Genomic DNA, 12,989 nt, shown 5'->3' on the forward strand with positions numbered 1-12,989 from the left:
CAATCAGGGAAAGTGAACATATTAGGTATTAGATAATATTAGGGAATTATTGTTAATTTTTTTGGTGTGATCATAGAATTGTGGTTTTGTTAAAACAAGTAAGTTTCCATGTGTTAGAGATACATAGGGAAGTATATATGGGTGGAAGAATATATTGCCTGTGGTTTGCTTTAAAAGATTTCAGGGGGAAAAAGTAAGAAACTGATTAAACAATAATGGCCAAATGTTGAAAACAGCTGATGAAGCTGTGTGACGGATCCATGGGAGTTCACTACATCATTCTCTCTATTTTTATGCTTATTTCTGTAAGAGAATGATTTAAAAATAAAAAAGAGGCTTTTTGCATGCGAGAATAAATAGCTAAATGAATGAATACTAAATAAATATTCTCTCCTCTCTTTTTTCTCTTCTTTACTAGGACTACCTGTGCTCATGCTCTCCTTGCCTCTCTCCCAGAACATTTTCATCAGAATAGCCTTTCTTGCTGGCCTCTTGTCTCTAGATTCCTCTCTTCTAATGCATTCCCCACACTGTAGCCTGAGTTATCTAACAAGTCAATCTAACCATGTCACCTCTCCCGCTTAAAGATCTTACATGGCTCCCTACTACCTCCAGGAGAGAAGGTCAATATCAGTGCTGGACACACATGGCTTCCTCTCTAACCTTCTCTCTTGCTTCTCTTCCATCGAACTGGACTTCTTTCTACATTTTCTAATATGTATGTCTACCTGATTTTGTAAATGGTGATAATGACTGGCTAAAAAACTACATTTCCCAGCCCCCACTGTACATGGGGTGGTCATGTGACAAAATCCTGACCAATAAGATATCAGGAAAAGTCACAAAGTGGGACTTTTGGAGAAAGCCTATTAAAAGAGGGCCCTCTGCCTGCCTGGAACGTTGATGTGCTGGGGGAGATACAGCAGATATCTCAAGATCACCAGATGATCAAGCACATGCTAAGGATGAGTGATGGAAATGAAGAAGAGCTTAGGTTCTTGAGAAAATCTGTGGAGCTTCCATACCACTCCTGAATAACCCACCACAGGACTCCGCTTTGCGAGGAATATGAAAGCCATTGGTTTTCAGCATTCTGTTACAGCCAGTAGTAGTTTCTGAATGACATAATTACACATTTGAGAAATATGTATAGACTGTCTGCTATGTGCCAGGTGCTGGGGGGTATAGCAATGATCAATACAAAGTCCTCCCTTTATGGAGTTTACTTTCTAGAATCTCACTGATGTATCTTCAGCTTTCTCTTCACTACCATCACATTATATGTACTCAAGATCCTCCCATGTGAAAGAAAGAACTACTTCTGATGCTTTATTCCCCTGTAGCTACAGTCTAACTGCCTTCCTCCACCCTTTATTCCCACACTTCTTGGAAGAGTAGTCTATGTTCAGTTCTGTACTTCAGTTCCTCACCGATACTCCTGTCTTTCACCCTCACCATCCAACTAAGACACCTGAACATTCTAGTTAAATCTCTAGTTTCCTCCTCCTAGTTTTTAAGTCTAATGGATACTTTTGGTTCTTGCCTTTTCAGATCTCTCTGCTCCTCTCAACACTTTTGATCATGTCCTTTTCATCCCCTGATGTCTGTGACACTGCTCTTGTCTGGTTTGCTCTAACCCTCCTCTGCTTTTCTCATGAGCTCCTCTGCCTCCACTGTCTCCTTCACTACTGGGGCTCCTGAGGGGTTCCATGGCCTTGCTCCTCTCACACTGCCTACTCTCCCCAGATCGTCTCATTCCCTTTATCATTTAATCTTCTACCTTTTTCTTGGAGACTTCTAAATCTGTGCCTCTAACCCCCAGCCATCTGCTGGACCTTTGTCCAGATCCAACTCATCCTAAACTGATCACATCACCTTCCCCAAACCAGTTTCTGCTCCTGTACACACTTCATCAGCTGGTGGCACCACCTTCTGCCCTGTCACCAAAGCTAAAAGCCTGATAGTCATCACTGATTCTTCCCCACTCCACCTCATTGTCAAAATCCTCAGCCTGGAGACGTAGGAACTGGTACTGGAGCTGAGTGTGGGGAAGGGTGAGCCCTCTCTTTGCCAAGAGGGTAGCCAGGGGGTATCTGAAAAACTGATTTAGGAGGAAGCTAGAATCAAGGACTGGAGTCCTAAGAAGCTGTGGAGAGAAAAGATAACCAGGTCCTACATAATGGGAAGGGATCTAAGAGGGGCTAGGAACCCAGAACACAGAAAATAAAGAACTGTTACATTTATGTGTCCAAAGAGATTGGACATCAGTTAGTCACCAGCTCCAATTGCTTTTAATTACTTCCCCTTCTTTATGAGTTTGGTGTCTGTTTTCCTTTCTTGGCTGTGGGCTGGAGATGATCTGTGGCTGTGTTCTGCCCAAGTGGGCATCTTCTCTCCATCCCCCTTCCTTTACCTCTGTAGGTTCTAGGCACATTCTGGCCTTAAAACTCTGTCCTGCATCAAATTCAACACACTAAAAAGCACCCGTGTCTCTGTCATATCTATAGGTACCTATATCCACATATCAATATAGCTAGATTTCTCTATATTTTTAAGGGCTCTTAATTTTGCTTCCGAAATTATTTGGCTTTCAGTAATTCATTTAATGAATGATCTGATATGATTTCTCAGCAATCATTGCAAATACTTAGGAATGTTTGTAAAGTGGGAAAACCTGAACTATAAACTAGATTTTTTAATTTCAAATTTTATGAACACTAAATTTAACAATAAAGTTGAATAATATTACCTTCCTCAAACATTCAATGTAATGCTTATTGATTTCAGTTTTTTTTTTTAAAGATTTTATTTATTTATTCATGAGAGACACAGAGAGAGAGAGAGAGGTAGAGACACAGGCAGAGGAAGAAGGCGGCTCCATGCAAGGAGCTCGACGTGGGACTTGATCCAGGGTCTCCAGGATCACACCCTGCAGCACTAAACCACTGCGCCACCAGGGCTGCCCTGATTTCAGTTTTAAAGCTTTTCTTTGTATTTCAGAGTCATATTTTTTATTTTCAAGTCTCATTCTTGTAGGCCTCTGTAAAGCTACTATACCCATTACTTTAGAGCTGAATAAATAAAATAGCCAACCCACCCCATTTCACTGCATCTTTATCACCTCCCCTAGTAGGCAGAGTCAACTCCTCTGAAACCACCTCAACTTCTCCAGAAAGCCTTCCTTCCCTCACTCCATGCTCTCTCTGTCTTCCTTCGCCATGACGTAGGTGCTCCTCCTAGCCACGACTAGATTCTCAGCGTGTTCATTTATCACTTTTATATTGGTTTGCTATTATTTTTAATATATCTGTCTCTCCACTATACTGTAAACTTTATTTTCTTTTATATATTCAGGGCATGGTACATAATAGATGCTCAATAAATATTTTGTATTAATTAATGAGTAAATCAACTAAAATCTAATGGGAAAAAAAAAAACAGAGTCTACTGAGGCTTTAGGTTCCATGAGGTATGTCTCTAGAGATATGATGTGACTTACAGGAAAGGAGTGGTCAGTCCCATCTACAGATGAGGAAGGTAACACTTGAGCTGATGTTTGAAAGAAGACAAGGTGATGATCCTGAGGGTGAAGGGAGTGTTGTGGATGGAAGGGGAGGGCCAGGAATTCCAGGTGGAGACAGAATGTGAAGAGAGAGTGACCAGAGAGACAGCCAGATAAGAACAAAACCAGGAATTTGAGGGAGAGGGAACAGGAGAAACAATAGCTTGAGATGCATTTTGGGATCTAGTTAACACTTTCTTTTTTTATCTTGTTAATAATTTAATAACATTAGTTATTCAAATGTTTACTGAGCTCCAGCTATGTGCTTGGTACCATAGTTACAAGTTTTTTCCTAGCTCTTTCCAGTAGAGATGGTAAATGATGAGGGTCTTGGATTCACATCTCTAGTACCACTTACATCTCACAACAGTGCCTGGCCCCCCTAGGGAGCCCTCCATACATATCTGGCCACCAACTGTCTGACTGATGTTGTCATAAATTATAAAATAACTTTCCCAGGGCTCTTCTCTTCCTTTGGTTCCCTCCCCCATTATCAATTCAAATTCATGTGGATTGTTACTGCCAAAAGAATTGGAAGAGACTGAAAGTTTATTTGAATGGAAATGTAAAAACATTTCTGGAAAAAAGGTCATAGACCAAAATGGCAAGCATCATCTCTCTCTCCCTCTCTCCCTTCCTCTTTCTCTCCCTCACACACAGAGAGACCACTGCTTCCTATGCCAACAAATTCTCTTAATTTCCCAAATAACAAGTAACCCTTCCATGTCACAACTGGGTTCAGCACTGTCAACACAATTTCAATGCCTGATTAGGCCTCCTAAGAAAGACTGGATATATAAATAGGGCTGTGGAAAGGGTATGTCTCTATCATTTCCCATCAGCTATGGTTGGTCTTTGGGGGATCCCTGGGCCTTGATTTGTACTCAAAAGAAATGAATAGAAGGCCCTAGCTGGCAATCAAGAAAACTCTGACTATACTAGGTCTCTGTTTGTGTTCTCATGGGACAAGAGATATGTCTGTCCTTTGGAACTATGTAATATTTTTCTTAAGGCAAAATAAAGTGTATTAGCTACTAAAAAAAAATCCCAAAACATTTGTTTAAGCAATATTTGCTGATCCTTTAGACCTAATAGATTAATCAAACATATGCCACTCTGCCGGCACACAAAAGAACATTTTGTGAGTTGCAATTTTTGTTCGTTTTACTTTCTCTGATTCAAGAAGACCATCTAGAAAACAGTATTATTTCTACGCTGAGGATCTACCCAACACAAGGGTAAATATGTAGCCTTCAGTTAAAAAAGGGTGTTTACAGGGATGACATGGCCTTTTGGATCTGGTGGAAGGATGAACTGCTGTCTTGAAAACACCCAGACAGAGGTGAGAAGCAGATGAAGCACTGGACAGACAGTGCAGGCTTGCTGTGTTCAGTCCTGGGCTGCTGATACAGGAAATCCAGATTTATCCAGGAGGGAAATTGTTGCTAGGGAACTGGGAGAATGTGGATTTGAAGTATGTTTGTTGCAACCTGACAGTTGTTAAGCATCAGATGAAAAGAGAGGAAGCTGGTTTCAGTGGTGAGGGGGCGACCAGGAGGGGACACCCTGAGTACCAGGAAATGCGTCATGAGTGGAGAATTCAGACTAAATCACTCAGGGTTGGGGAAAATGCCAAGCTGTCTCTACCAGGAGAGGTCACAGAGACACGCTGTCTCCCAGGACTGAAGGGGACAGAGCATCTGAATGAGAGGGTGGGCTCTGGGGTATGTGAACAGACAAGCGATGGAACTTTCTTCGGCTCAAAAGAAACTAGATCTTTTTTTTTTCTCTGCTGTGTGACTTCAGTCCTGATATTTGTGGTTGATGAAAGCAGAACTGAGTTTGGAATCTAGGGGCAGTCAAAAGGTCAATGCATGAGACAGATCTCTTGCTAGTCTGAGGGGTCTGAGAAAGAAGAATGTCCCACGTAAGTGTTTAAGAAGAACATTTCCAGGAGTGTAGCAATGACAAGGGAACAATGGGGCTTCTGCAAAGCGGCTGCATTCTTGCTTTGGTAAGAGCAAAAATGCTTTTTGTTTCCGAGTGCTTTTCCATCTCTTCTCTTACGTGAATTTCTGCTATCATTTTCTGAGACAAGTAGCACAGATCTGGTTAACTTGATTTTACAGATGGGGAGTATAGCACACTAGGGGCCAACCCCGAGCCAGAACCAGTGTCCCGATCACCAGATCTCTGTGTGCTCCAGTGGGTGGTCCCGCCTCTGGTCCTCTCACCATTGGGTCCCATGCTCAGGGGAGAAGCTGATTACTTCATGAGTAGAGTGAAGGAAGAATCTGTGGCTGTATTGAGACACTTTAGGAAAGGGCATATACTAATGGTAGGTGGGAAAGAAATTTTAATGCAAAAGTTCTTAACAGGGGCCTGGCTTCAGAGGTGCCATGAGTGCCAACCCCTTATGTGTTTGTGTGAACTTATATTTCTCTAGAGAAAAGGGCTAGAGCTGTTATCAGATTCTCAAAAGTAGTCCTAATTCATAAAAAGGTTAAGAACTACTGTTCTGGGGAGAGACAAACTATCAAGACCAAAATCCTTCTCAAAACCAGTATACCGTGGAGAGAACCTGATCCCTAGGACATTGGTTCTTAATCTGTAGCAGCTTCATAAAGGCCAGGACCCAGGACCCATTATTGAAACAGCAACCTTCACAGGGGTCTTCTTGAGTCTGAAGTGATTTTAATTTTGACTTCTCAGTTTTTTTTTCTTTTTAAATCCATAAAAACAACATCTAATCTATCATGAAAATAAACTGTGGCCCCCCTCCTGTGTGTCTGGAGCCCACATGAAATCAAAGCAGGCCAATGACAACCATGTCTACAGGCCGAAGGCACATTTGATGTACATTAATGTTTCTCTTTCCTATTTCCTTTGTATTTCTTCTTTACTGAAATTCATTCACCCAGGGGAGACTTTGATTATACGAGACACATAGTTTTATAGATGCAGACTGAGCAAATACTAATGCTGTAAGTCAAATATACTTGCTGTGGGCTTCATAACTTCCAAAAAATAAAAACCTATATTCTAACTTCATTTTATTTTCACCCAACAGCCCTGCTGCCCCCGAACCCCCACCCCGAACTGCTGGCACTGGATATCACTCCTTTCTCTCCTTCCCTCTCAAAGCCGTCCCAGAGAAGCCGGAGAAAGTTGACAATCCAAAGATTCTGAATCCGAAGGGAGAGGAAATCATGAGGTGAGGTCATTAATGGAACTTCATTATAAATTCCTGGAGATGTGGGGCTTTTCTAGAAGATTGTGACACTGGCAGTGTCATCCGAAAATCGAAATGCTCAGGTTGAGTTAACAGACTGCGATGAGAGATCCCAGAGGACAGAACCCAGGGCCAACTCACACCGGGCAGCAAGCCCTCCACCCACATTTATTCCCAACGACTCAGCAATCCAGGGAGCAGAGCCAAAACCAAAGCAGGTCATTGAAAGGCACATATAGTCAGGGTCCCCGAGACTGGGTCCTTCCACCCCTCCCCAATCAGTGTCCAGCCACCCCAGTCAAAGAGACACGGGTGAAACGAAGTCAAAAGAGTCGAAACCGCGACAGAACAGTGGCTGGGGGCAAGTAAAGAAAACGGAATCATGCGCCACTGGAGGCGATGGCAAAGGGGAAAGCCAGGGGCCAAATGCCAGGGAGGCCAAATTTCCTCTATGGACATCCACTGAGAAGGGGGAAGGGAGGGAAATTCAGATTTCCCAGCAGCGTGGCAGGTCTTGGCACAGCCTCGGTTCCCCTGCCGAACTTCCACAAATAAACATTCAGAGCAGAAGGGACAGATTTGCTTCTCAGCAAGATTTCAAAGCTGCGCACCAGAGTCGGAGAGAAAACAGGAAGGACTGCAGAGGGAGGAGGGAGAGGAGGGGAAGGAGGAGGAGGAGGGGAAAGGGGGGAGGGGGGGAGGGGGAGATGGGCAGAGAAGGAGGGGGAGGGGGAGGAGGAGAGGGAGGGGGTGGAGAAGCAGGGTGAGGGGGAGGTGGGGGAGGAGGAGGGGAGATGGGGGAGGGGAAAGGGGGGAGGAGGGGGAGGGGAAAGGGGGGAGGAGGGGGAGGAGGAGGGGAGATGGGGGAGGGGAAAGAGGGGGAGGAGGGGGAGTGGGAGACAGAGGAGGAGGGGGAGGAGGGCAAGGAAGGAGGGTGGGGGTGGAGAAGCAGGGTGAGGGGGGAGGTGGGGGAGGAGGGCGGAGAAGGAGGGGGAGGAAGGTGGGGGAGGAGGGAGGTGGGAGAGGAGGGGGAGACAGGGGCAGGAGAAGAGGAGGGAGGGGAGGAGGGCAGATAAGGAGGGTGAGGGGGAAGGTGGGGGAGGGGGAAGGGGACGGGGAGGAGGGAGACAGAGGGGGGAGGAGAGGGAGGGGGACAGAGGAGGGGGAGGGGGAGGGGGGCAGGGGAGGGAGAGGAGGGGCACGCACGCCTCAGGCGGGATCGAGGGGAATGGTCCCAACCCCCCGCCCGAACTGCCTGGCTGACGGGGTTCCACCCCCGAGGTGGAGGTGCGCACGTTTCAGGTGGCGCCCGCCCGCCCGCCCGCACGACGCGCGACACCCCTACTGTGGTCTCAGGGCGCAGGGGCTGGTTTCCAGCTGGCGGCGTCCACACTCTCCCACACTCGGCCTGAAGCCCCCCCCCGCCCCCAGGAGGCCCGGCCGCCCCCCCTCCCGCTTCCCCCTCCCCTCCCGCTTCCCCCTCCCCTCCCGCTTCCCCCTCCCCGCTCCCCGCTCCCCGCTCCCCGCTCCCCGCTCCCCGCTCCCCGCTCCCCGGGCCTCGCGCAGCCAGGGCGCGTGCGCATGCGCGTGGGGGCCGGTGCGCGGCTCCGCGGGCACGTGCGCTGGGGGCGCGAGCGTGTGCGGGCGGCGGGGCGGGGCGGGGCGGGGCGGGGCGGGGCGGGGCGGGGCGGGGCGGCGGGCCGTGTTGGGATTGTCTGGGGTGGGAACCGGGCCGGCGGTCTCCAGGGGGCCGAGGGACAACACCGCCGCCGTGTGCCCCGGGGCCGCTCCTGGAGGTTGCGCGCCCGCCCACCTGCCCACCTGCCCACCCGCCCGCGCCTTCCCGGGGCGCGGCCGCCCGGGCTCTCTGACATCGCGCCCCCTTGTTCGTGAGTGAGCGCTGCCCCGGCAGGTGATGACCCCCGTCCGCGCACTGGTGAACCTGCGGATGGGAAACAGCCCCGGAGAGCAAGCGCGGCGTCGGGTGCTGGAGCTGAGGTGGCTGCCCGCCAACCAGCTGCAATAACAGCCTAGTTCCAGAGGGGCCCCCACCCCTGGCCCTGGAGCAGCCCTTGCCCCCCCAGCGCCCCTCTCGGGCCGAGGGTCTTCCCCGAGCCTTTCTGTGCTGCCTCAGGGATGTTGTGCTGAAAATACGGATAAGATGGGTCTAAGGAGCAATAAAAGCAAAAATCCTGTCCTCATGCCTGCAGTTTCTTTTGGGTTTTCTTATTAGTAATTTTTTTTTTTTTTTAATGTTTAGCTCCTCTGTCCATTTGTCAAATGAAGAAGCACATTTCAAGGGCACCACGCAGTGTGTTTGTCTTCTTTGCTTGCACCCCATGTGTCCTGTCTGGGTCTTGTCTTTCCCCACAAGAATGAGGGCAGTTATGGGTAGTCCTGGGGACCCACCTCCTGTTGGATTTTTTTCCTCTAGGCCCTCTCCGGAGTTAAACACTGTCTTTGTCAAGAGAATGGCAGGGAGGATGGGTCCACAGCATCCTGGTCTTATGGGTGATCAAATGAAAGTGCTTTGATGCCTTAATGGCATTTGGAGGTGCTATCATTATGCTTGGTCTGCAGAAACGGAGACGGTAAATGAAACCCCTGTGTTCTAGGTCAGTGATTCTCAACTCGGGAATCAAACTCCTATGTTCCAGGTCAGTGATTCCAACCCAGCTGGACATTGGAATGATCTGGGAGTACGGGCCAGGCATTGGTAGCTCTTTAAACCTCCCTGGGTGGTTCATTGTGCAGCCAGGATAAGAACCACAGCACCAGCACCCAAATGCTGTCGCTGTTGGGTGTTTCTAAATGCCAGTTGCTGTGACGTGGCCTTTTTGCTTTTCTTAGGCTAAGAGTTCAGTGAGGATGGTAGGGTCTTGGTTGGAGCCTTGGCCTCAGCACAGTGCCTGGCCCCTAGAAGGCACCCAAGTCAGATTTGAGCGCATGAACACGGGTACAGAGGTAGTGAGCAAGCACACAGGGTAAGTCTCAGATCAGTAAGGGCAACCAGCCAAAGTTCTCCTCTAGTTTCTGAACTCCAGCACTTGCAGAAGTAAAGATTTTGTGGCCTTTCTCGTGTGATAAACATTCTGAAGCCAGTGACCTGAGCTTGGTTCCAGTGCCTAATGGAAAGTTTTGCCCAGGTCTCCCTTTATCCTGCTACATCCAGAACTGTCTTCCTAGGATTGCTGGTCATGCTCCAGGGGACATTTACCTCTACCAGCGGCCAAGGTACTTCAAAAAGAGATTCATGACCCTACGTTTTTTCTATTGCCCGGAGGATTGCATGATACTGGGTGCCCAGGGACATTAACGCCTCTGCAAAAACAGATGCTGGTCCCTAGCTGTGTTGGTGTTCAACCACCCAGCACAGGGATCTTTATCACCTTACTCTCTCTTATGGTTCTGAAAACAAACCGAGTGCATCTAAAATTGACTTCCTTTTGGAATTTTGGACAGAGAGGTTTGAACCACATGCTTTTTTATTCTCCCCACAGCATGGGGCACCGAGCGATCTTTGCTGGGGTCCTGGGCTCTCAGTGGGGATGGCTTCAGAAGTGCCAACCCCTCTTACCACTCTGGAGGCCTACCCTGATGAGCTGGGAACACTGTGGAGTAAGGTTCCAAGGGAAAGTCTCGTTTTAAAAGGAATGAAGTGTGAATTCTGCCAGAAACTGAAGGGTCTTGTTTTATTTTGTTGTTGTTGTTGTTGTTAAAGCCTTCAACTTGCTTTTTAAGACAAGCTGAGAGTGGGTTTTCTGGGACTCGAGAGAGCAATCAGAAAAAGGCAAAATACAAATTCCTGAACCAAGTTCTCATGATTGACATATCCTACAACACGGTTTCAGAAATTAAAATGCAGGCACAAGAAAAAACACAATTGGATCCTAGAAACATTATATAATTATAGAAATTATTATATATATATTTATATTTATATATGTCACCTTCTCTGAAGGATTCTAATTTTGAGTGTTTCTTAAAGCATGGCCTACAATGACCTCCATTGGAATCACCTAAGATAACAGGGCAGATGCTGGGCCCAGCCTAGATCTTCTGCATCAGGCTCTAGAGATGGCAGTTTGGAATTTGCATCTTTTACCAGCTTCCCTCACGATGTTCATACATTTGGAAGGGTGAGAACTGCTGTTCTTCATCTCCCTTTTTATAAATCCCTCTCATTCTTCTAGGAAAAGAGGAGGTATTATCAGTTCCCAAGAAGTGTGTCTGGGATGCAGTTCTGGAATACAGGCTTGAGCAAGAGGAAAGCTCTCCAAATTGTTGAGATTGTGAAATTTTCTGTTATTCTTTTCTACCCAGAAATAGCAACCTTTGTGGTCAAGAGCAGACCCAGAATGTGAAGCTCTGATGTATTGAAATGTATTAAATGGTTTGCATCTATTCTTTCACTGTATCTTTGTATCTTTTCTTGCCACTCTATAAAGTATTATATTTGTTTCATACATGAGCGATGGGGCCAGCCAAGGTTAATGACCTTGAGAGATAATAGGGCAAGGAGTCAAACCAGGTGTCCTCCTTTCCACACTGCTAGAGGTGGTGGAAAGGATTTATTCCACATTTGGAGTGGACTCAGAACGGCCACAACCACGTAGCTATTGGTGAACCGAACAGTGACTCCTGGGTGCCCGGGCCACTGCTCTAAAAATATTAGCCGTCAAGAGTCCTTGGGTCTTTGGAGCCTGGAGCTTCCTCAAGGATTGTCTTGAACATCAGGCTCATGCCCTCTTGACTGTCAATTTTTCAGTCCCCGATGACTTGCCACCAGCCTCCCCTGCACCCAGGAATCACCTTCTAAGGGGTAAGAAGCTAAATACTTCCCTTACCACACGGAAGAGCTTGAAGAAGTCCACATTGGCATACAGAGTGTCTTCCACCCACTGTAGGGTGCCCTGAGAGAGGGAGCACATGGCATCACGCACTGTCTGTGCCCCGCGGCGCTGGCTAAAGATTATGAAGCGCTCCAGGAGAGTCTCGCTGCAGGCAATGTCCTTCAGCATCAGGTCTGGGACTCCATGAGCAAACTGCAGGGAATAGAGGCAAATTGGAAACCTCCCTGTGGTAGGAGAATACCCGCCACCCAAAAGATGTCCGTGTCCTAACCCACAGACCCTCTGAATACATTATATTGTAGGGCACGGGGGATTTGGATTGCAGATGAAATTAAGATTGATAATCAGCTGACTTTAAGATAAAGAGATTATTTTGGGTTATCTAGGTGGGCCCAATGTAATCACAAGGGTTTTTAAAAAGCCTGGTAGAAAAGGGAGGTAGAAGAAACAATGTCAAAGTCATGTGATGTGAGAAAGACTTGACTGGCCACTCCTGGCTTTGAAGATGAAAGGAAGCCACCAGCCAGGGAATGACAGTGTCTGGAAACTGGACATGGATTTCCCGCTAGATCCCCCAGTAAGAAATCAAACCCTGCCAACACTTTGACTTTCAGACTTCTGGCCTCTAGAACCATAAGATAATAAATTTGTGTTACTTTAAGCCACTAAGTTTGTGGTGGTTTGTTACAGCAGTCACGGGAAACTAGTATACTCCCGTGCCTCATTTTACCAGAAAGTTCCTTAAACTGTGAGAGATCCATTCTGAGCATGATGCTAAGGTATCATCAGCCCTAGTCCCCTGAAGCTGAGGACAGGGAGTGGCTAGAATGCGTTTGGAATGATGGCAAATGTCCAGCCCCCTCTCTCCTTTCTCAATAGATTTAGCAAATAAAAATGCTGGATGTCCAGTTAAATTTAAATTTCAGGTAAACAATGAACAATTTTTAATACAAGTATGTCCCAAATAGAGTCCAAATTAGACGTACTTATCCTTTTTTTCTTTTTTTCTTTTTTTAGAGATTTTATTTATTTATTCATGAGAGACACAGAGAGAGGCAGAGACCTAGGCAGAGGGAAAAGCAGGCTCCGCACAGGGAGCCCCATGCGGGACTCGATCCCTGGACCCAGGATCACACCCTGAGCCGAAGGCAGCCACTCAACCACTGAGCCACCCAGGCATCTCTAGATGTACTTATCCTAAAAAATTATTCATTTATCTGAAATTCAAACTAACCTGGATATCCTGTATTTTATCTGGTGACCTCAACTGCTGGACAGCCCACGTCCTATAGCTCCTGTGGAGTTCATGGACAATGACTTTGGACAGTGAATCACAATCCCC

At 47.1% G+C, this 12,989-nt stretch overlaps 1 protein-coding gene across 1 annotated transcript in view; it reads right to left on the reverse strand.

Annotated features, from left to right (window-relative positions):
• Window positions 1–12,989, reverse strand: part of ABCA4 (ATP binding cassette subfamily A member 4) — a 129,551-nt gene that overhangs the window by 95,938 nt on the left and 20,624 nt on the right. Inside the window, exon 6 of the mRNA XM_072834577.1 lies at window positions 11,642–11,839. Coding sequence (XP_072690678.1) covers window positions 11,642–11,839 — 198 coding nt within the window. The remainder of the gene's footprint in view (window positions 1–11,641; window positions 11,840–12,989) is intronic.

The sequence above is a fragment of the Canis lupus genome, chromosome 8 (genome assembly GCF_048164855.1).
Source record: "Canis lupus baileyi chromosome 8, mCanLup2.hap1, whole genome shotgun sequence".
NCBI classification, from domain to species: domain Eukaryota; kingdom Metazoa; phylum Chordata; class Mammalia; order Carnivora; family Canidae; genus Canis; species Canis lupus.